We start from the raw sequence: 23764 nt of genomic DNA, 5'->3' as shown, positions 1-23764 counted from the left end.
ATACGACGGTGGGTCACAATGACTGATGGGTCAGAATGACCCGAAGATAACACAAGGGTTAAGTGTTCCATTTGAGACAGCACTACTCAGCGGCGGAGTGCACTACAGATGTAAGTGCACTGTATTGCAGTGCACTGTATTGCAGTGTACTTAGTAAAGTGCGCGGTAGTAGACACAGCCCTAGTCTTTATATATATCTATGGGTCTATGCCAGGGGTGGGGAACGTCCCCCGAATCATTTGGTCCGGCCAGCCATGCACTGCAGGAACCATATTATTAGGTGCATTATTCGTTGGCAGCAGCACTATTTTAATATGTGGAAGAGGACCGTGGAGGCGCGCAGCGTTGCGTACCAATGTACCAAAGAATTTCGCGCTCGCATTAAGTGTGGAATTCCTTTATAGCAAATCAAACCCAGAATACGTTGTTGGTTTGGGCTAAAGGCCGAATAAAGGCCGATATATACTTCTGCGTTTTTACGGAGACGGAGACAGGGAACGCCCTCTCCGTCAAGGAACGCCCTCTCCGTCAAGGAACGCCCTCTCCGTGCCCTGACGGACGGAGATGTAAAATGACGGACGGACGGATAGTCAGGAAAATCAGGAGGTGCACGTAGAGCTCTCCGAGCCGTCATTTTACAGATACCCCTTGGCTGTGATTGGTCCGTATTAACCCTCGTGCTGCCTTCGGGTCACATGACCCAAAGGTTCATAACGAACCATCGTTGTGTTTACCCAATTTTACCCAATACAAAAACAAATTAAAATAATTTTCTTTTAACCTTTGCAATGTGGGGGGTCTGAGACAGCCCAACGGTTAAAAGAAAATGCTTCACTTTGTCTTTGTATGCGGTAAATCTGTCGCAATACGACGGTGGGTCACAATGACTGATGGGTCAGAATGACCCGAAGATAACACAAGGGTTAAGATCCGCTTGCGTCAGGGGCGGGGTTGCCGTGACCAACAAGAGAACAAAATCCTTTGACCGACATTGTTGTACGTTTTTACAATTCATATTTCAGCTAAACAGTACATGTAAATCAGCATCTGAATTAAAATGTGACGAGAAATGGGCAGTGTATTTGCTGAAAATGTGCTTATTTTATTGATGAAACAGCTAATTTGTAAATTTGCTATAACTTTTCGATAACCTAGTTAGCATCGCAGTGCAGCCCCAACTGCTCTTCTGGAAGTGATTTGTTTTCAGCACCCACAACCTTCGGAGTACTATAAATTCAACCAATCCGTCCGACTCCGTGCGTGCGTCTGTCCATAACAGAGTCGTCAAGTCAAGTATAATTTGGCCTTTATACTTTTCCGACTCGGTTACGGACAGACGGACGGACGGAGTCGGCCGTTTCATCAATAAAATACGCACATTTTCAGCAACTACACTGCCCATTTCTCGTCACATTTTAATTCAGATGCTGATTTACATGTACTGTTTAGCTGAAATATGAATTGTAAAAACGTACAGCAATGGCGGTCAAAGGATTCTGTTCGTCCTGTTTATCACGGCAACCCCTCCCCTGACGCAAGCGGTTCTTAATACGGACCAATCACAGCCAAGGGGTATCGGTAAAATGACTGACGGACAGACGGATAGTCAGGAAAATCAGGTAGAGCTCTCCGAGGGGCTCGGAGAGGGCACGGAGAGGGAATTCCTCGTCGGAGAGGACGTTCCCTGTGTCCGTCTCCGTAAAAACGGAGAAGTATAAATCGGCCTTAAGCCCCGAATGTTTACAACGTATGGCTCTGCTCCTGATTAACACTCAGATCGATAAGCAGTCTCAAAAATGGTAGCAATATAAAAAATAATATCCCTTTCCGTAATCATGATACCCCCCAAGACATTTTCGATGCACCCCTAGTCAAAGCAGGCTGCATCCGTGCCAGCTAACATCACAAACCTCACGAGAGAAGCAGTTCCAGGCATCACATTAGGGGTGAGTTAATTAAATGTTTGACCAAATATAGCAGGCACATTTTTAAGTTGGTAATTATGTACGGCCCCCGAATGATTTTATAAATATCCAAATGGCCCTTGGCAGAAAAAAGGTTCCCCACCCCTGGTCTATGCAGTCAAGCAACGAATGATGTAACTCCACCACAGCAGATGGCGCTAGGATCTGTAAGTTCGAAGAAGCCAGTGAACTGATCACCGGAACAACTTGAGTTGTTTACATCCGGCTAGAAAGAACTCGCTGGAAGGAGAAAGATACGTTCTTCGTGCTAAAGTTTTGTAAACTGTCCGAGTTTTGTTACCACAAAAATGTCAAAACTAGATTTGTTCAGGGATTTTATCACTCAGCGATTAACAACGGCCACTTTGGAGATATTTAGGGCAGCTGAAAAGTCGTTTGCCGAGTTCGAAGGGGAGATTTCCCGTTCGAAAGAGGAGAGCGCGCGACTCCAACGGCTGTTGGACAATGTTACTAGTACTCAACCTGATATCAAGCTTCATCGAACAGGTTTGATACTAATATCTACAGTTGATTATGATTGTCTGTGTTTATTAGAGCTATGTCTTATTTGATGTAGCACGGTCAGACCCAGCACCAGGTGTTGTGTCAAAATGAGGGTATTAAATATTTAGCAGATGTAGTGATACCCGTTTGTTTTGGTAATGGACGATGGTACTGTATGATGGGCAATAGAACTCGTCATTTTTGGCCAAGGCTAACCAACTGACAAGTGTAGGCTGTGGAACGCAGATGTTGTGCCATACGTCTCACATTGTACTTTTTTTTGTTATAGAATTTAAGAGAAAACTGTCGGTTATCTTTGTAAATATTGATGTTATTCTCAACACAAAGTCCTTAAAACTCGTCATTCAAACCATATAGTAACAAACGCGAAACAACATTCTTGCTCCACGACGAGGGTTGCCACCTCCAATGTGGTCAAATAAGGGACACCTTGGCAGTGGCCCCCATGTCGTGGGAAAATAATTAAGCGGGAGTCTGGGGGTTGTCCCCCAGGAGATTTGGAGTGTTAAATACTTAATTTCCTGCATTCTCTGGTGATTTTTAAAAACCAATTTGTAGGGATGGTACGTATGGCACTGGCGCATCGATGCTTGTGTCGCAAAATCAATACGCAGTTTCGAAAGTGTTTTGGGGGTCAAATTACGATAACCACGTGATAGATGACGTTCAATGCTTCAAACGTCACAAACTGGTTCAAAGTTTTGCCGCTCTTCTGAACCAGAGCCATAGAGGGAACGAAGCCACCGCTTCTTGTTAAAGACAAATCACACATTGCCAGAGAAGCAGCCCCACACTGGGAAAAAATGTATTTTGAATTTACTTGATTTTAATGTGTACATCGGTCTCACATGATCAGAATGTGGCTAACGGACACACCTTTTCTCTCTCTATTGCTTATTTCTTGTCAAACCAACACATTTTATTCACATTAGACTGTCTATTAAAATTGTGTTAATTTAACATATTATTTTTACGTTACAGTAATATGAATTTATTGTGTAATGTTAAGTAATTTCATCATGTCCAGGATACCTGATTTTAGAGTGTAACTGCAACTTGATTTCTTAACGGTAGTATTATGTAAAGGTATTATGTAACTTTAAGGCAATTGCATCATGTCCCTGGTACCCGAGTGGGGGGTCTTTAACTGTGTTTCCTCTAGGATTTTTTTTTTGCAGTGGGGTTTAGGTCTGTCCGACCCAATAATATAACAGTATAACAATATACCCACTATTTATTAATTAAAACTACTTCAGCATAGTAATGCACCTAAAATACAAACATGAGCAAGGGCAGCTATCGAATCGACATGTGCAATTTCGCTAGCAGGGGAAGAATAGTCTATAAACAACGAAAATCACCAGTTAACTTAATTTAAATTAGCAAGAACTATAGACTAATACAATAACAGCCTGACAACATAAGTTATACGACTTAGCTCTACAGTTCTCAAGGACGCACACACGCAATCTCAACTGCGCTGTGAAGCGCGTGTCCGTGCAATCCTCCGATACGCTTTCTAACAATCACTGCTGATAGACGGCCTAAAATTTTGTACAGCCCTATTTCTGATACCGTGGCGGGCCGCCACAGAAAAATCAACATAGCGGAAACACTGCTTTAAATCTAACATGATTTGTTAGATTAGTTAGCTCTAAGTTAGCTCTATCCAAATGTATTTTAGCCATCGGTTCCTTGTTGCATGTGTGTGTAAATACAGTTGTATGTTGAAATGATTTGCATTGACAAAAAAGGCAGAGTCTGAGTTTTGTACTCAAGTTCTGTATTACAATTTAGAATACAAAAGAAGAAGAAGAAGAGAACAATGTTGTCTCTTAAAATTGTTTTCTTAAGGAAAAAGCGGTTCATTTGCTATAGCAGTACCAAAGATGCATTTTGGTTTATTGCTGAGAGCTAAGTCTTTACTAAAAGAGCCTGTTTTCTAGAGAGCAAAAAGATGCAAATCCTGTCCAGTTAATTCAAACAAACAAAACTAGCCATACCAACAATGCTTTTTAGGAACAACTACACCGTTTGGCTGACGGCACAGTCTCTCTGACCCTTTCACTGAAAGTTTCCCTCCATCAAGTTCCATGAGATTTACCTCAAAGGTATAACGAAGGTCAGCAGGGTAGCTGAAGTTCAGGGCATACATTAGTCCAAAAAGCATTGCAACCGCTAATGCTACATTGTCCAGTTCTTGCAACACCTTGATGCCTTCAAGGACAATGCCGATGTCCTCTGGTTCATCACAAGCATGTTCTTTCAGAACATAAATTCCCACAGTGGTGTCTTCCATGGCCTCGTTGATGGCGTCTTCACCCATGCCCTGTAAAAAAAAAAAAGGCCAGTAAATGAGACCAATCAAGAAACAAATTAATAAACACAGACACAATTTTTTTGACAGAACAGTAGTTGTGTGGGAAGATATATAGTGCTGTAACTACAATTAATTTAACCAATTAAACGTGGGATGTTTTCTTGTTTATTTAAATAATGTCACAAACTTTAAATAGTCAGTGACTTATAAAGAAAATACATTGAAAATATCACATACCCATCACAATTAGACAGCCTAAAGTCATGTCTCAGATTTGTTAAAGGTCCCATGGCATGCTGTTTTGGATGCTTATATCCTACCACATACCACATATTGCTTCACAAGGTTTTCTGGATCTTCACCCATGTAGATACAGATTCCCTTGATGATACACTCTCGTCTGGCATCTATATCATCAAACTGAAAGATTTTTTTTATTAGCTTCTTAGTTTAGCACTTGCTTCATTTTTAAGTCAACTACTGGTTAGGGATGGGCGTGGTTAATCGAATATCCGGATATCCTAAAGTAAGTTAGTATTCAAATACTTTTTTCGAATACTTATGAGCATAGTTTAATTAAAAAACGTTTTTTTAACGTTTTTTTAATGAAAAACCGTTGCGTCGTGGTGTGAATTCTAATAGTTGTGACGTTAGAAATGATGAAAACCATCAAAAAAGGTATGCTACGTGACCCTGCGTTCTGCTGCGAGTCTCCTTTCATTTCATTTGGCGCTACAAGAAACTTAGTTTCCTGGCTATGCAGTAGGTACCTCGCCGCAACCTCAGTTCCTGCAGAATCGTTTCTACACCGGCCTGCTCGTATATCGACTCCGTACTCGCCTCTCCCCTGTTTATATGCTCATTTTCCTGAATAAAAATGCGTATGGCTAATGCAGTTGTGGCTTATTTATTTTTTTACCAGTAGCCATGTAGAGCTAGCATAATCGGCTATTTATGTTTACATTGTGTGGTGGAGTACCGTATCCTAGGATTCCGGTTCCAAGTTAATATCCAAGTTAATATGCAATATTTCTCCATGTGTGTCTTTCGTTTTTATCGAGGATAGCCTACCCAATGTGTTTAATTTTGTCCAATGTATTTTTTTTTACTTTTTATTACACATAATAGCTCAGAGCTGAAGACGCAGCGTTTTTTCAAGTTCATTGTCTTTTCGTAAATTGATCTTTCATTTTTTTTCTTTATTCATCCTTATTTAATCTAATAGCTTAACAGTCCCAATTATTGCCAGCATGTTTGGTGGTTCATGTGTTTACTGTGTGCTTTGCGTCATGTCAGGCTAACGGAACCGCATTAATAAAAATAGATTATCCGGATATTCGAAAATAATTTCGGATACTAGAAACTTGGCTTGAAGTGGGACGGTGGTGATTCTCTTGAATTCAGCGTTGATCTGAAAACAGATAATGAGCACAAAGGAATTAGGTTAAAATGGTAATCATCAGGGATAAAGCCACCATCACACATACAGTAGACCAGGGGTCTCATTTATAAAACTGTGCGTAGGATTCTTACTAAAAGTGTACGTACGCCCAAAAGCCTAAAATGGCATTCGCACACCAAAATGTTGATTTATAAAACCTTGCGTACGCACACCTGTACGCAATGTTCCCTTTGTAAATCACAGATTACCCACAAGTGTGCGTACGTGAATCAGCATTGTACCCCGCCCTGAACACGCCCATTTTTAACCATAAATAGTCAATGCAAAGCACCTCATGAATGCTAATCTAGTATCTAATCATGACCCTGGCATGCGATTGTTCTTTACGGTGAATCATAGCGCATGACAACTTCTCAGACACTGTTAGCCTATTGGTGGAGCCCGAAAACTCAGAAAATTTGGTGGCCGGTAGATCACCAATTTAAAAAAACTGCGAGTGGCGTCAACTGTGCCAGTGATACCGCGAGTTGAGATACAATTTGAAAACAAAAGCGTTTTGTTATGAACAGTAATCTATTAAAGTCTGGACTGATAGCGATGACGTGGAGTGTAGCGATTGCGCGGGAGCTTAACGACTGTATTTCCAGTTTTTGACATATGATGATATATGCACAGTATTAAATAAATATATTTAGTTATACACTGTATTCTGCAGTTATTTAAAGGTAGGATATGTGATGTTATCTGCATTCCATGCAGTCGGGCATTTCCCCCTCCTGCACTCCGGTAGTGGACAATATGATGGTGAGACAGCGCTGAATTTTGATTTAAAATTTGAGTTGATTGTACAAGGTGTTTATGGAACAATTATCACTCAGTACAAGCTAAAATAATACTGCTGGATTAAATCTTCATGATAATGATGAAATCGAGTGAAAAAAACGTGTGAGGAAAACAAAATATATAAATATTACGAGTAATTGTTCTTCCCACATTTACTTTCTGCAGTCTGACTACAGTACGGTGATCTGCATCGCCAATTCCAACTGTTTCCACAATGTGCGTAGGCCTACAGGAGGGTCAAAGTTTGCGTGGAGGACCGCACATTGTCCCGTCAAGTTTGTTTTTTATAAATCACAACCTTTGCGTGTAAAGTGGCGTACGCACATTTTCAGCCCCGTTTTGTGCGTACGCAAGCTTTATAAATGAGACCCCAGGACAGTCGTGAGTGATAAAGCACAGACGGATAATATACAATCAGGCATGTTAGCAGTTTGCCACCGTATCCAAGACCTTACTTATATCAACAGTAAACCAAAGATAAAAAACCAGCATGAGATAAGCCTTACCTACCTTCTCCAGAGAAAAAACAATTTTCCTTAAATAGGGAACCATCTCTTGAGGACCTGTACTTAGGGTTGCAAAATTCCTGGAATATTCAAAGTTGGAAACTTTCCACGGGAATTAACGGGAATATACGGGAATATACGGGAATTAACGGGAATTAACAGGAATAAACTGGAAATTTTGGGGTAATTTAACTGTATTTACCTTGTCATAAGCAGACATGCATGCAAACATTTATAATACAACTTTTGTGTGGACATACATACATTCTACTCTCACTGCTGTAAAAAGTTAGTCTACTGTATACAAATAAACTTGGTATTAAAATGAACATGGCTTCAGTTTACCAAATCAAATCAACATTTATTTGTATAGCCCTTTTTACACGCAAGCATGTCACAGAGGGCTTCACATACGCCCATAGAACTGCCCCTCAACCAACCTAAACCCTTTTTACCAAGTAATCAATATTCTAGGTAATGACAAACAGTGTTGGGAAAGATCACTTTCTACATGAACTAGTTCAGTTCATAGTTCACAAATGTTAAAATGAACTAGTTCAGTTCATAGTTCATAATTCAAAATGTTTAACTAAGTTCACAGCTCCAAAAATGTGTATTTCAATATGTTGCGAGCTATAATTGAAATCTCTGTCTGCAATACCGCTCTTGGCCTCTACGCAGTTCGGCGCTCTCACACTTGCCAGGCATAGGGCTGAAACGTTCAGACGCAACACTGATGACAAAGACGTTCAAAAACAACAGAACGTTTTACGTTTAGGTTTATGTTTCTGGCAGACAATGTTCCCAACCAGCTGCACTCAGGGTCCAGCTGAGCTAGGCGTGCATAGTCTTGTTCTCAACTACATTGAAGTTCCCTGTTATATGCTTTGGCAAAAAAACTAAGGCAAATTCTTTTATTATTTTTTTATTCCCCAAATTCCCAAGACAAAATTCCCGTGGAAACTTTCCGGAAATTTACTGGAAACTTTCCGCCCCTTTGCAACCCTACCTGTACTTATATGACGCCAGAATATGTGCTCTCCTGTCTTTGATGGCCCTCAACAATTTTATCAATGATATCCCCTCTACTTAACAGCTGCTGTAATCACTTCAATATTGGGACATATTGGAAACTGTGTTTGTTTTTTGCATCAAGAATGTATTCAACTGGCTCTACAACACTGAAGTTTTCCTTGTAATACTGCTTACGCAGATATGCGGTACTTAGAGGGCCACCTTTTTGTATGGACCTTTGCACAGGATTACCAGAACAAATTGCATTAAGTTTCTCTAATTATAAGTTCATCGACAGGGATGTTTCGCTGATGAAATATTTCCCTTACAATGTCACAAGATAACGAAACAGGTGCACCAATCAAATGATGGAGTTCCCCTAAAAAAACATCGACAGCTGAGCTTGGCACATGGACCAAATGCTCCAAGTTCAGCAAAGCAGCTGCAAATCTTTGCTCTATGACCTTCTGTAAGTCCTCAATATGATAACTATTTGAAGGAATGGCAGTATCTGACTGTTCTACACATTTGTCTCCATTCTCCATTCATTCACAGATGATATCCAAGTAGTACTAACTACTCCAGGTTTAAAATCAACCAATGTATGATGCAGGGCTCTACAGTGCGAGTATTTCACTTGCATTTGCGCCTAAAAATAGGTATGTGCGAACTTGAAAAATAATTTACGAGCACAGTGTGCGAGTGATGGGCTGTTGTCAATACACGGAACAACAGCGAGATGAAGTGAAGTATTCAAGTATACCATTGATTTCACATGGAAAGCAAGTGACAGAGTCGCGACTGCACGATGTGAACATAGCATGATGACACGCGAGCGACGATTCGCAACCAATGGGCCAGAGACACTCTGATCTCGCCGACACGTGATCACTTGCTAGCTCTAATTAAATGTACTAACTATGCTAATAAGAGAAGACTAACTTTGTATGCCAACGAACAGCAATAACTACAACTAATTTGACAGACTATAAACCAACGACCTTCTGGTTATGATAATCGTGCTCTCTAGCTAGCTACAGTAAAAGTGTTGCTTACGTTAGATACTAGACCTACAGTCTAGCTCTAACTGCATTTATAATCTAACAAGCTATATCTTACAATAAACTTTAACCCTTTGACGCGTACGAACACACCGGTGTGTTGAGTCCTGGCTGGTCCCTGGAGCGTACCAACACACCGGTGTGTTGGAACGCGTCCTTTAGAATGTCCAGTTTGGCTTATTACGTAACAATAAACTCTTCAGCATTAGCCTACGCGTATGTTATAAACATGAATCTCAATTTACTGTATATTTTGAGAAAGTTTATCTTTATTATCCATAAGAAAACGTTCAAACAATTTAGTTTAGCTAATGTTAGCTAACAGCTAACCAAAAATAACTCACGCTTTACTCACGCCACCTAGTAAACCATAATATTATCCGTTTTCCTTGACTTGGCTATCGCTTTCAACAGATTTTACTATTGTACAACCAACCAGAGATCGAAATAATAGATATACGTTCACAAATATGCATCTAAAACATCTGACATTCGTCTGTCTTTCGTCTCGTTTTGAGCTACTAGAGGCCATCTTAGATTTTTTTGTCTTCCGGCAACAAATATGACCCTTGATGATGTACCCCTTGACCCCGTACACCTCAGTATTTTCTCGTGAGAAGATTAGGTCATCTCGTTGACCATTTGACACCCACAATGCAGAGTACTGATCAAAACAAAAAACATGGCAGCCTACATTATCGTCATTAGCCAAGTTAGCTTCTCGAAAGCTACACTACGATAATATATCATATCAATTCACTGTGGATTCACCTGTGTGAATATTTAAAAATCGGAACAGTAATGACAGTACTAAGTTATTTTAATAAATATTTTAATAAGTTAAAAAGCCCACACCAACACGTTTCTTAATTTTTAACACGTATCCTTTTACTCATTTCAGGTAGCTAATTACATGTCCAGGAAAGGGTACAATCTCGTCATTGTCACGTTACATATCAATGAATATCATTAGCACACAGCTATAAAAAATATCACATCAAAATTATTTAAAACCTTACTGTGTAGGGGTAGGCAAAGCTTCCGTCAACATATCGGCAAAAAGGTACAGCATGTTTGAGTTGAGTGATGTACTGGCTATGTTTAGGACATGATCCTTTACACAGGATCCACTATGGACATCCAGGATCATGAAGGGCTTGGGATTTCTGGATCTGTTGTCATGACAAGTCAACTGGTATTTATTGTCATCATATACTTACAGTACACAATGAAACAAAACAACATTCTTCCAGGACCTAGACATAACCTAGACAACTACAACAACTGTGTGGAATTAGGTCAATAAAATTGGTCCAATAAGACAAGATGACATTTGTGACAAATGCCTCAAAACACCAAGAAGTGGGGATACTGTGAATGTAAACAAGTAAGCTAGTGCAAGGGAAACTGAATGTAAACATAACATACTAATACCATAATACATGGACATCAGTTATTGAGGTAGCAGCAATATGCAAAAATATTGAGTTTGATGATGTACAGGAGCGTGTGGGGTGCATGGGTTTGTCCACAATGCGTGTGGGTTTGGGGATGCAGCATTTGGTATAGATGTTTGTGAGGGAGGGCAGAGAGATCCTGACTATCTTCTCAGCTGTCCTCACTGTCCTCTGCGGGCCGTGATGCAGCTCCTTGGGATGCTCTCTACAGTCCCTCTATGCAATGTGGTGATGGTGTGGGATGGGAGATGGGCTTTCAGCCTTTGCAAAAAAATAAACATGCTGCTGGTACATCAAGGAATTAGGTGTTTGACAGTCTCGTTGATGTTCAGCAAGGAATGGTCACTTTGTGCTGACCGTACTTGCTCGACACCTGAGAGAAGGCCATGTACTATACATGGACAATTTGTACAGCAGTGCTGTCATGTTCTGTTTCTTGGAACGGGGCCTGTGCAGGCCAACATTCACCTGTAAAATTATAGGGAGATGTTCAAGATATAGAAAACGGTCAACAGCAGGCAATCAAGTGGTATGACAAGTGGTGCGTTTCATTACCCTATGAAACATTACAGTCATACATTGCCGTCTTGTCATTTCAATAGGTTGTTAGATTGAATAAGCATAAAGTCTGGTTTATTCTACATGTCGTCCATCAACTAGCCCTAGCCCAGATTTTCCAAACAAATTACACTTGCCTCTCATTTTTGCTTGAACTGTGGCCTGACAATAAATGAGGAATACATTTTCTATCAACACGGAAATTAATGACAGTAGATGGTAGCAAGAGATCACAAAACATAGCCATCAATATAGAATGGATGTCTGAATTATTGTGTTTGCTTTAATTTGACTAAACATGGCAAGTTAGTAATCGCTAGTTACCTGAATAATACCCTTTACTACGAGCTAGCTAGTAAAAACATCAGATAGTGGAAAACAACCACAGGTCATGCTTTCGTCTCAATATCATGCCACAGGTATGTGTATATTTTGTGGGTATAAATAATCTACTCACCAGAAAAGTTTCCCAGATAAAGAAGCCAACCAAAAAGGTTTGAAGGTATCCAAGCAGCATGAGCTTGCTTGATCGCCTTTCGCCGAGGTGTGTGGGAGTCATGTTCCAGTCTCGCCTATAGCTCAATTTGGTTGACGATCAACAGTTGCTGCTAATTTACTTGGCTATGTTACGTAGTTTGTGTAGTAGGATTATAACAAAGTAATGCAAGTGCATCTAGTCAGTCTAGCGTATTACTAGGATTGTAATGTATCGTTTTGTTTTCGTTTAGCTGGCTTCCATCCAGTAACTTATTTTGTGAACACTGGCTGCGTTGCCAACTCAGAAGGTTTACGAGATGGAAGCCAGCTAGAGAAAACAAAACGATGAATAGAAATCAAATTAGACTGACTGGATGTATCCAAATTATTTTGTATTCGTTATAATCCGACCACACAAACAAGGTAACATAGCCTAGTAAATTAGCAACAGCTAACTTGTTGATTGACTCTTTACTACACTACGAGCTAGCTAGTTTGGCAAAAACATCACCTCGTGAAATACAACAGTTCATGCTTTCATCTCAGTATCGTGCAAACTATATGGGTGGTATAATTTGAGTTATACAAATACTTCAGTCACCAGAATAATAGCCAAAATATCTACTTTGAAGGTTTCCGCCAGTCCCCTGAAGCGGAAGAAATACGTAACGAGAAGGTGGATAAACAAAACAACCAATGAATGGAGTATTCGTCACTAATACGGGGTGCAAACTAGGTCAATGGAAAATGCGAACCGATAAATACTTAAATTGTATAGCAATTCGATTTTAATGCGTCATAATCAATTTCTGGAACGTTGAGATTGATCCAAAATCACGCGCATAAAAAACTCACTCTGGGGGACCAGTCAAGGAATTTAGAACCTACGTGTGAAAGGGTTAAGTAAAGCTGGCTATATAAAATGTGGGTGACCAGACGTCCTCTTTTACCCGGACATGTCCTCTTTTCAAGCAAGGATTCCAGCAAGGATTCCAAAATTGTCTGGGATTTTGCCTCGTCGGATATTTGTGTTTCTCTGGGTCTTTCACAAACTATTACGCCCTTACAAGTTTTGAAAATATTATAAATAATGCAGTAATTTGATCAATTTACCAGCTAACTTGCTTCGGAACACTGAACATGAATGGGGTTGAACGGTGGAAAATACAATGTTTGGGACTATATGTCGCAAATGACACTCTTTACTGCCGCCGTCTTCGATTACAATGGATGTCTATGGAAGTGTCGCAACTCTCTTTTTATATGGCTTTGGGTCTACCTAGCTTTGACTACCAAGCCTTTTAATCCGTGGAGTGCTAACATAGTCTATAATGTCCCAGTGTTTTAAGAAAATATTATAAACTATATTCATGTTTCTTAAAGTATTTGTTCTAGTTCTATCAGAGTGAAAGTCTCTAGTTGTCTAACGGCATTAACTGTTAGTAAAAGTCAGTGGCGTTGTTAGACATAAAACTGTACTGGGGCACAGGCCCCTATTCATATCCCTTCTTCCAAGCGTGTTGCGCACAATGCACTACTAGGCTATAGAAACTCCCCTTGCTAACCCACTATGTAACAGTTCAGGGACACAAGTTTGATATCAGCTTTGGCAGGGACACCTATAGTTAATGCAAGCTACAATTGTTTTTAGCTTCATGTAATATTGTTTTTATGTTTTAGTAAAAATAATATGATCGGTAGGCCTATCATTTAGAAACTTTCTTTAGTTTTGTAATGTTTTCTTAGCCTACCTCAATTCTGACTTGTGTGCTGAGTCCGACACCTGGACTTCTGTGTGCATGCTGCAGTGGCTATTTGGCAAGCTCAGAAGAGCACGAAGACATGCATCGGTTTGTGTTTTCGGTTAAACTACTTTGATTTTACAAGCGTTGATTGAGATATTGCGTTATTTTTTTTTTAAACTCAAACTTTCAAGATATACTGGGGCGCAGCAGATTTATACTGGGCACGTGCTCCTGTAAAAAAGGGTCTAACGACGCCCCTGTGTTAAGTTATGTTTAATAAACAAATACAATTTAAAAAAACACTATGCTCCTAAATTTCTTTGTGTGCTCCTAAATTTTTTCATTTAGGAGCACATGTACTCCTTGGTGAAAACATTAGCGTAGAGCCCTGTGATGGCAGTGTTTTCGATTTTTGTGTGATTTAAACGTACAATAAATGTTTGCTTAAAAGTCACAGCCTAAAAACATACAAATGACTGTCTAATTTCTTTTGAGATGTGTGTGTGTATATATGAGCAAAATAATCTCTCTGATGCTATATCACTACAAGCACAAAGGTGACAACTGAATATCGCATCCTCCTTGTAAGTGGCTTCTGTTGAGTGGATTTTACTCTGGTGGACAATAAGGGCATTCCACGTCTTAAATGTGCATGTACAGTGCAGGTATGTACATGGAAAGCGAGAACTACATCCAAAATGTGGATGCTTTAACTTGTAGTGATGCAAAAGCTTGAGCCTACTTGACAGAGTTGCTGGACACCCCTTACATTTCCACATTCCAACCACCCAGCCCTATAACATAAAGTATATCAAGCTCAACATTATTCGTCATTTTTCTTATCATTTAAGATCAGGGGTCTGTCCTTCGTATTGTTTTCTGATACTGTTAAAGGTTGTTTAAAATGGCAACGTCTGTGTGAGAAGGTCCATTTTCACGTATAAACAATTGAGAAACAAACATACTAGATTTTTCCATCTGTAACTTTCAATTATCTTTGGATATGATGATTGATTCGATTGATTGCAAAACCGATTTTACCTTGTCATAGTTGAAAAATGACAGTTTGGTGTGTAAAATAGACATACGGTGAACCTCAAAGTCCATTGACGCCTCTTTCCTATGCAAATCTCACAATTTGTAACTGCTGCTGTTAAACGATAGGTTTCAAAAACATTCCCCGCTGTGACGTCCCAACGGGGCTCCACCTTTTTTTGCTCTTTGTCACGCCCCAACATTTACCTACAGACCAGCCCACCGGTGTTCTGGCCCAGGAACATAGGCTAAATGGAGGTCGCGTAGATCTCAGACACTAGTTTATCTGCGCGTGGCTCCGTGTAGCCTACTTCCACGGGAATTGAAAGAAGAAAGTTTTCCAAGTTTTTCTAAGGATATTGAAAATGGACCACGTCGTCCAGGCTGTACAGGGAATGTTGACAGTCATAGTCTTCCCACGGAACCAAACACTCGACGGGCATGGCTGATGTTTGTCTATGAGAAGATCCCTGTGAAGTTCGAAACTCATTTATTCATTTGCTCGAACCATTTCACCAAAGACAGTTTGAATGAAAACCTTGGACAATTTAAAGAAGGATTTGCTAAGCCGCTGTTGCTGAAAAGAGGTGCTGTTCCAACCGTATGCTCATCACAAACGCAAGCTGTAAGTATGATTTTGTCACTAACAGTTAGCCTATTAGCAATGCTAACGTCTCCTGTATCTAGCATACATTTACATTTATTCATTTAGCAGACGCTTTTATCCAAAGCGACTTCCAAGAGAGAGCTTTACAAAGTGCATAGGTCACTGATCATAACAACGAGATAGCCACAAAACATTGCGAGTAGCCAAAACATGAAGCACACATTGTGAACAACCAAAATAAGTGCCAAAGGGAAGAACCATAAGAGCATGTAGTTAAACAAGTTACAATTAAACAACATGAACTGCTATAAGTGCAAGTGTACCTGTGGGAAAAAAAAAGCAAGCAACAATAATAAAAACAATATATCACAGCGAGTACAAAAATTTAAGTCAGTTACCACTAACCACAAGAGCAACAAGTCTCTAAGCAAGAGTCATTGTGATCCTTGAGGAAACTAACATCGGGTCGATGTTACAGCATAGGTAGAATGCTGTTTCTAAACACATCAACATACCTTACTTAGCAAATTACTCTAGCTGTAGTCGGCATTAGAAGGAAATCTTCCGAAAAATAGCCAGAAAACGAATAGCAGTCTAGCCTATTGCTAACGCCTGTCTAGATTATCTATTTGAAAGAACTGGAGAAAGGCAGGTGCTAGATACAGGATACGTTAGCATTGCTAATAACTGTTACCGACAAAATCATACTACAGCTTGCGGTTGTGATGAACATAAGGTCGGAACGCACCTCTTTTCAGCAACAGCTTCATAGCAAATCCTGCTTTACATTGTCCCAGGTTTTCAAACCCGTCCTTGGTGAAATGGTTCGCGCTAATGTGTCGAGGGTCGAACTGCACAGGGATCTTCTACGCTACGGTATAGACAAACATCAGCCATGCCCGTCTAGTCAATGTTAGCTAGACTCTAGCTCATCTGCTTTTTATTAACGCTGATTTGCAAGGAATGCTAGATAGCGGAAACATCTAGACTGTAGGCATGTAAACTAGTTTAGCTTGCTGACTCGAGCATAGGTGGAATGTTAGATGATTTAGCCTAGTTTATTGGCAATGGGGCTAACGTTATATCATGTTCCTGACTGTGTCTCATTCAAATAAATAACCAGTGTTGTCATGTAAATCTACAATTCAAGATGCATGTTTGTCCAGATCTATTTTTCAGCAAGATAAGATTTCTGTTGAAGATTTCAACAGAAGTGGAAACAACTAACATAATAATTTGAAATTATATCTAGTCAATCTGTTGAAAACAGTGTTGTGTAGACACAATAGATTTATTTGTACGTTTTTATTTCAAGTCTCCACCTTCGTTGTTTCAGTGAGTGCTGTGGCCTCTGTGTTGCGTCTTTGCTCCGCAGCTTCACTCGTTGTACACCAACCAATCAGCACGCAGCTCATCTATATATTCATTCAAACTTCAGGAGTTTGACGGACTGATGACTGGAGGTGCAGCTGTTGGTGTACAGGGAGAAGAGCAGAGGGAAAAGGACACAGCCCTGAGGTGATCCGGTGCTGATGGACCGGGAGTCAGAGACGTGTGTTCCAAGCTTAATGCACTGGTTCCTGTCAGATAGGAAGTCTGTGATCCACCTGCAGGTGCAGTCACGCATGTTCAGCTGGGAGAGCTTGTCCTGAAGCAGGGAGGGGATGATGGTGTTGAAGGCAGAGCTGAAGTTCTGCCTCTGAACAGTCTGTTGACTTCTCTCTCCTGAATGGAGATGTGGTGAGGGGGGGGGGTCCACTTGGGTGGGAAGGGGTAGTTCAGGACAACCCCATTGTCTTTCAAATCTGCAGTAGAACTCGTTCAGGTTGTTGGCCAGGCGGGAGTCGTTAGTGGTGTGGGGGGCTCTGGGCTTGTAGTTGGTGATCTGCCTGAGCTCTCCAGACAGAAGCAGAGTCATTATCAGAGAACTGGTGTTTTAGTCTCTCTGAGTACAGTCGTTTAGCCTCTCTGACCGCCTTGCCACTTTAACCCTGTAAGACCCAAACATAGAAATAATGTCTAATAAATGTTTTTTTTAGTCAGATGATGTTGTAAGTCTTCTGATGAAGATAAACAAGGATTAATTACAAAAATATGTTTTTGTAAGTTTTTAGGGAAACGTAATAATGCAACGTTGGGCCAAGTTGGGAGCATAATTTCAGCATTTGCTCTCAAACTGTCAGAACAAATACACAAAACAACTAATGGTTAATTTGGAGTGTGGATTGTTTACATAGCACTATAACAGTACATTTCATTAATAATAATCACCCAACAGTCATATTTTGATGAATCAGAATTTATGAAAAAAAAAAAACTGGATAAATATTATAAAAACAGAATGAAAACTTCAAAGACCACAGGGTCCATTGTTCACGTGCAATGGTAGTCCCAAAAGCAGTTCCTTTCCTCTGAAAATCAGAGACGGAGATTGCACTTTCTGCAGAGCTTATTAGAATATCCTTTTATGCAGTGTCTGCAGCGTCCTCTCGTTGTCTTCACCGGAAATGTGCGACCATGTCCCTGAGCACATCCGTTGGTGGTTCACATGCCCTCTTGGCTGGGACCCCATTTGGTGAACCCCCATTACCTGAGGATGGTCTCTTCTGAGCAGTCACAGGTCTCTGAGGTGTCACAGTTATCGATGTCAAAGGGCTCCTACTGGCTGAAGATGGCCACCCTCTCCACAAACAGTATCTGCCTTGTGCAACAAGCAGATATTTGGGCAAACAAGCAAAGTACAGATTAAAAAAAACAGTTGACTATATTTCACTTCTAACATAGAAATAACATTGATTTAGAAATCTTCAAATCTGGTCTAAACTGAAAATTATAACAAATAACCCATTTGTAAAGTGTGAATCATCGAATACATTATATTTCTGTAAGTATTTATCCTGTATCTGAACATTTGAGAAGTGTAATGTCTCCATGTAGAGTGCAAGGTGCAATTGCTATTTTAGCTACCATTTTGACCCAACGTTGTAAAATTACAACAAAGACAAAACAAGCTGAAAATCAAATGTGATGCATGAATTCCACAATAACTTAGTATTTACATGAACTACATATTCTAACAATCACCAAAAAAAGTATTTCATGGAATTTACTTACTTTAATGTTGATATATCCAGTCCAATGAAACAAGGAGATTCGCTTCCAGGAAAGTTGGCTGGTGGAATGAGTTCATGGCCTTATAGCCAGATCTATATACACATTTAGTATCCATTGGCATTGCAAGGCAATACAATAAGACCCAATGGCTATGAAAATGTGGTCTTTCCAAAAAAAATAATACTAAAACTAAAGGTGACATTGTAATATTACAACAAGGGGTCTTACAGGGTTAAAGACTTTCATAAGCGTAATCTCTTTCCAGACGGTGAGACAAGAAGATCTCTACAACAGTGGATCTCAAACTTTTTACACCCTGTACCGCCTCAGAAAATATTTGACTCTCCAAGTACCACTATTATGACCAACGTTAAAATACAGTAGCGTAAGCCTACCATATTGAGCTATACACAGTTTAGCAGGAGGCAAAATTATTCATAATAAGAATATTATTTATTGTTGACTTTTGTCAGCCACAGCCATGCATTACAAAGGGCTAGCACTACAACAGGCACAAACTCTTCCACACACACAGCAAGTGAGAACATTAAGAACACCAACCAGGGCTCGACAATAACGATGGCCCGGGGCCAGTAAAAAGTAACGTTGGGACAGTTAAACTAGAACTCACTGGCCCGATCGGGCCACTGCAAATTATTGATTGAAAAAAAAATGTGCTTTGTTAACATCCTTCATATGTTTTGCTATCTGCTAAATGCATAAATAACTTTGCAGCTCGTGGGGCGCACAGTTGGCAAATCAAGAGTTGAGTAGTGAGTGACAAGTGGATGTCAAATTGTAATTCTCTAATCTCAATAAATTTTTTAACAACTGGCGCGAGACAATAAAGTGAAGATGGCAGCAAAGTAGAGCTACGAGCTCAAACGGAAGCAACTTTTTTTATGGAACGAAGATGCACTGTGTCGTCAGAGGCACCGACAATTTTCGAAAACAATACCTGACCAGCCATGCTAGCAGACAGCACCTGGTTTGCGTGACAGCTAAGCGGATGGTTGAAAATCCATATTCGAGGCCGTTGACCACGCTGGTCAGGAATTTAAATGTAGATGCCCATCGTGTTATTGCACGACTTATAACAACGGCATATCACGTAATTAAGACGGGACAGCCGTTCGCCTCGTTCCCCCAGGGTATTGAACTGCAGCAGAAGAATGGTGTCGACTTGGGTACTTAGTATCATACTGATGAAATGCTATGGAAGCTTTTATATATTAGCATTGAGGGACCAGAGGTTTCAGTTTCAGCCAGACAGTTGTGCAGAGATGGCTGTCAGCAGGGAAGAGAGCAGGTCATGTTTGAGGTTAAAAGTCAATTGTTTTGCTGACTATTACCTTTTTAATGTTTTATCACTAGAAATGTGATTTAATTTTTGTTCTTTTTATATCCAGGATGTGTTTAATAAATGGTTAAACATGTTAACAGAATAACACAACTTATAAGTCTTTGGTTTTGTTGTAACAATGATAAATTACAACTTTTGGAGGGGGGGGCCAGTAAAAACTGTCTTGGGGCCAGTAAGTTTCAAACCCACTGAACAAATGTTAATGTTGAGCCCTGCCAACTGTATGTAATTCATACACACCCATACAGCACATACACTGCGGCCACACAATGCTCTACAACATGTAGAGAAGGGAGATTCACAGGGATCACAGGAAGTTATTGACTAATATGCTGAGTGCTGCATTCTGTTTCTTTTTGACAAAAGTCCTGTCTCTGCCTACTCCCTTTATTCAGACAATATGGTAAACAAGAGACTTCTCCACAGCAAACACAGGTTCCAATCACAGTGCAGATGAGTGGTGCGTGTGACTTGCAGACAATAATTGAAAGCAGTGGTTCCACTGTGAATATAGGAGTGAAACCATAGTAGATCTGGAATTCAGTCACGGCTAGGGAAGTGGATAAAAACTTAGTTTTAGTTGAATAATGAAAAACATCACTCATGAGCTTCTCAAAAGGCTAGATAAATGTTCCGATATGTGTCTCCAACCTTAAACAAGTCATATATTGACGTCAGAACTACCAGTTGTATAATGTGCTGTAAAGAATAGTGGTGGTGAAATTGATTGTGAAGGAGGAGTCAGATGGCTGAGCGGTGAGGGAATCGGGCTAGTAATCTGAAGGTTGCCAGTTCGATTCCCGGTCATGCCAACTGACATTGTGTCCTTGGGCAAGGCACTTCACCCTACTTGCCTCGGGGGAATGTCCCTGTACTTACTGTAAGTCGCTCTGGATAAGAGCGTCTGCTAAATGACTAAATGTAAATGTAAGTCTTAACATCTTTGTATCAGGGTGTGTTGGAGTGTTCCCTATTTGGAAGACCATCCCATAGACCCCATGCTGAGATCTCTCTACATACTTTAGTTTTAATTGGTTTCTTCAGCTGTCAATCTAGGTTGCAGAATAATGAAGCAGGCCACATCTAACTGTTGTCTTGCCTCTTCTTCCCCCCAGATGTGCAGCAGTTCTCTCTCCCGGAGACCCCACAGATTAAAGAGGAACAGGAGCTGTGGACCAGTCAGGAGAAAGAGCAGCTCCAAGGACTGCAGTCTGAAACTACACACTCCATGTTCACTTCTACCAGTGTGAAACATGACTGGAATCATGAGGACTTTTCTGAATGTTCATATCTTGTCCAAACTGTTAAAGTGGAGAACAGTGAAGGAGACTCTCTATCCACCAACACAACTGAGGAGCAAATCAATGCAGAATCTTGTGTACAAGACTATGCAGCACCAGAACCAGGCAGTGACTCTCAAAACAATGAGGCTCTGCCAAGGGAAAATATGCATCACACAGAGAAAACAATACATCAATGTCAACAGTGTAACAAAATTTTTGGTCGAAAAGGTGCTTTGGTTTTTCATATGAGGACACACACAGGAGAGAAACCTCATCAATGTCAGGAATGTAACAAAAGATTTCGTATTAAGTCAGATTTGGTTATGCACATAAGGACACACACAGGAGAGAAGCCATATCAGTGTCAACAATGTTACAAACGTTGTAGTAAGAAGTCAGATTTGGTTGTGCACATTAGGACACACACAGGAGAGAAACCTTATCGGTGTCAGGAATGTAGCAAACAATTTGCTCGAAGTGATACGCTTGTTGAACACATGAGGACACACACAGGAGAGAAACCATATCAGTGTCAACAATGTAACAGATCCTTTCGGCGTCCGTCCATTTTGATTGAACACATGAGGAAACATACAGGGGAGAAACCATATCAGTGTCAACATTGTAAAAAACTGTTTAGTAAGAAGTCAGATTTGGTTGTGCACATGAGGACACACACAGGAGAGAAACCTTATCAATGTCAGGAATGTAACAAACCATTTGCTCGAAGTGGTACTCTGGCTGAACACATGAGGACACACACAGGAGAGAAACCGCATCAGTGTCAACAATGTGACAGATCGTTTTGCCGTCCCTCTCTTTTGGTTGAACACATAAGGACACACACAGGAGAGAAACCATTTCAATGTCAGGAATGTAACAAACTCTTTTCACAAAGCAGTTCTTTGCATTCACACATGAGGACACACAGGAGAGGAACCGTGTCAGTGTCAACAATGTAACAGATGTTTTGCAGGGAGGCTGAGGCCTATACTACAAAGCAAATTCAATATACCTGGGATATCGTTTAGTTATATGGTTTCACTAAACCTTACCAGGGTTGTTCCAGGCTCAGAATGGGCCTCCGAGGAGTGACACCAGTAATGATAATTGATCTGCGTTCAGAAAAGGCAATGAGTGACCTTATGGGAAAATATGCATTTTCTTGTAATTTGGGGATAGGGTAAGTGTTGTTGAGGAATAAAACTCTTTAAAGCTTTGTGTCTCTCTTTTTTGGACTATCTGGTCTTAAGACCAGGTAGGTCTTTAACCCTCTCCAGTCACCCCTCTTTCTCTACTTACGTTTATGCATTTAGCAGACGCTTTTATCCAAAGCGACTTCCAAGAGAGAGTTTTACAAAAGTGCATAGGTCACTGATCATAACAATGAGATAGCCCCAAACATTGCGGGTAGCCAAACATGAAGCATACATTGTGAAAACCAAATAAGTCCCAAAGGGAAGAACAATGGTAGCATGTAGTTAGACAAGTTACAATTAAACAGCAAGAACCTTAAAAGTGCAAGAGTGTACCTGTGGAAAAAAAAAACCTCACCTCCCTCTCTCTATTTGTATCTGAGCCCTACACCCAAAAGCTAGATTTAGAGTTGGTGAGGTTTTCAGGTTTAACTCTGGATTTTCAGTGTCACAACAGCAGTTCACTTTTTACCAGGATAGATCACCATGGTAACTCAAGGGTCACTTCGAAAAGCGAAGAGAAAAGCAATAGTTTTCAGATACCGGCAAAACCCTTTGGCTTTAGATGACGCCTTTTTGTAAGAAAGGTATCAGTTGTCAGTTTATCTGCACTTCTAGAGCCTTATGTTGCTAATGTGACACAAAGAAGTTGTGTGCTTACAGTCCCACAGACTGTATATTGAGATATTGATTTGGCCATTAACTTACCCATTCACAGAGTTGGCATTGTCCTCCCAACATTGCTTCCAATGTTGCATATTTTGCAAACACGCTCATTTTCATGTGAACTTGCTCATTGCTCAAGTGGGAAATCCTGGGTTGAGTTAAGGAGTTGATAACCACCGTTGTGATTCTAATTAGCGCAATTGGGGTTGTTAGGCTCAGTGAAGCAAGATAACGAAAATGTATCTCGGGCGTGTTGAACTTGCTTCGTACTACAGGGACCTGGGGTCCATTCTTTGTACGACGCTAACTCTTTTTTCGACGCTCATCCTGGACTTGTTGTCATAGCAACAGGTCCATAGGCTTAAACATGCTCAGGAGCAGCCTTATTTTATGTAAACAAGATTCGATTGTGTCCTTATAAGAGATGATAAAGGAAGTCTGTCACAGCCATGTCCTGTCCGTTTTTACGACAGCAACCTGTTGTGGAAGGTGCAGGGATAATTCGCAGAGCTTTTTAAATTTATCGCGTATTACATGTTAGACAGGATCCAGCGTAGCAAGATACTACACTTTTTGAAAGATTTACATTTAGCAGACGCTCTTATCAAGAGGGACTTACAGTAAGTAC

General features: G+C 40.4%; 1 protein-coding gene across 1 annotated transcript; it reads left to right on the top strand.

The window, feature by feature from the left end:
- The first annotated feature begins 2209 nt into the window (after window positions 1–2209).
- Window positions 2210–22491, top strand: LOC134007033 (zinc finger protein 501-like). The gene is made up of 2 exons (XM_062446213.1): window positions 2210–2471; window positions 21107–22491. The coding sequence occupies exons 1-2, from the start codon at window positions 2273–2275 to the stop codon at window positions 22234–22236; spliced, it is 1329 nt and encodes a 442-aa protein (XP_062302197.1). The 5' UTR covers window positions 2210–2272; the 3' UTR covers window positions 22237–22491.
- Window positions 22492–23764: the final 1273 nt, after the last annotated feature.

This window comes from Osmerus eperlanus, chromosome 1 (assembly GCF_963692335.1).
Source record: "Osmerus eperlanus chromosome 1, fOsmEpe2.1, whole genome shotgun sequence".
In the NCBI taxonomy this organism is placed as follows: Eukaryota; Metazoa; Chordata; class Actinopteri; order Osmeriformes; family Osmeridae; genus Osmerus; species Osmerus eperlanus.
Note: the sequence above shows the minus strand (reverse complement) of the source record. Positions and strands in the feature narration are given on the sequence as shown.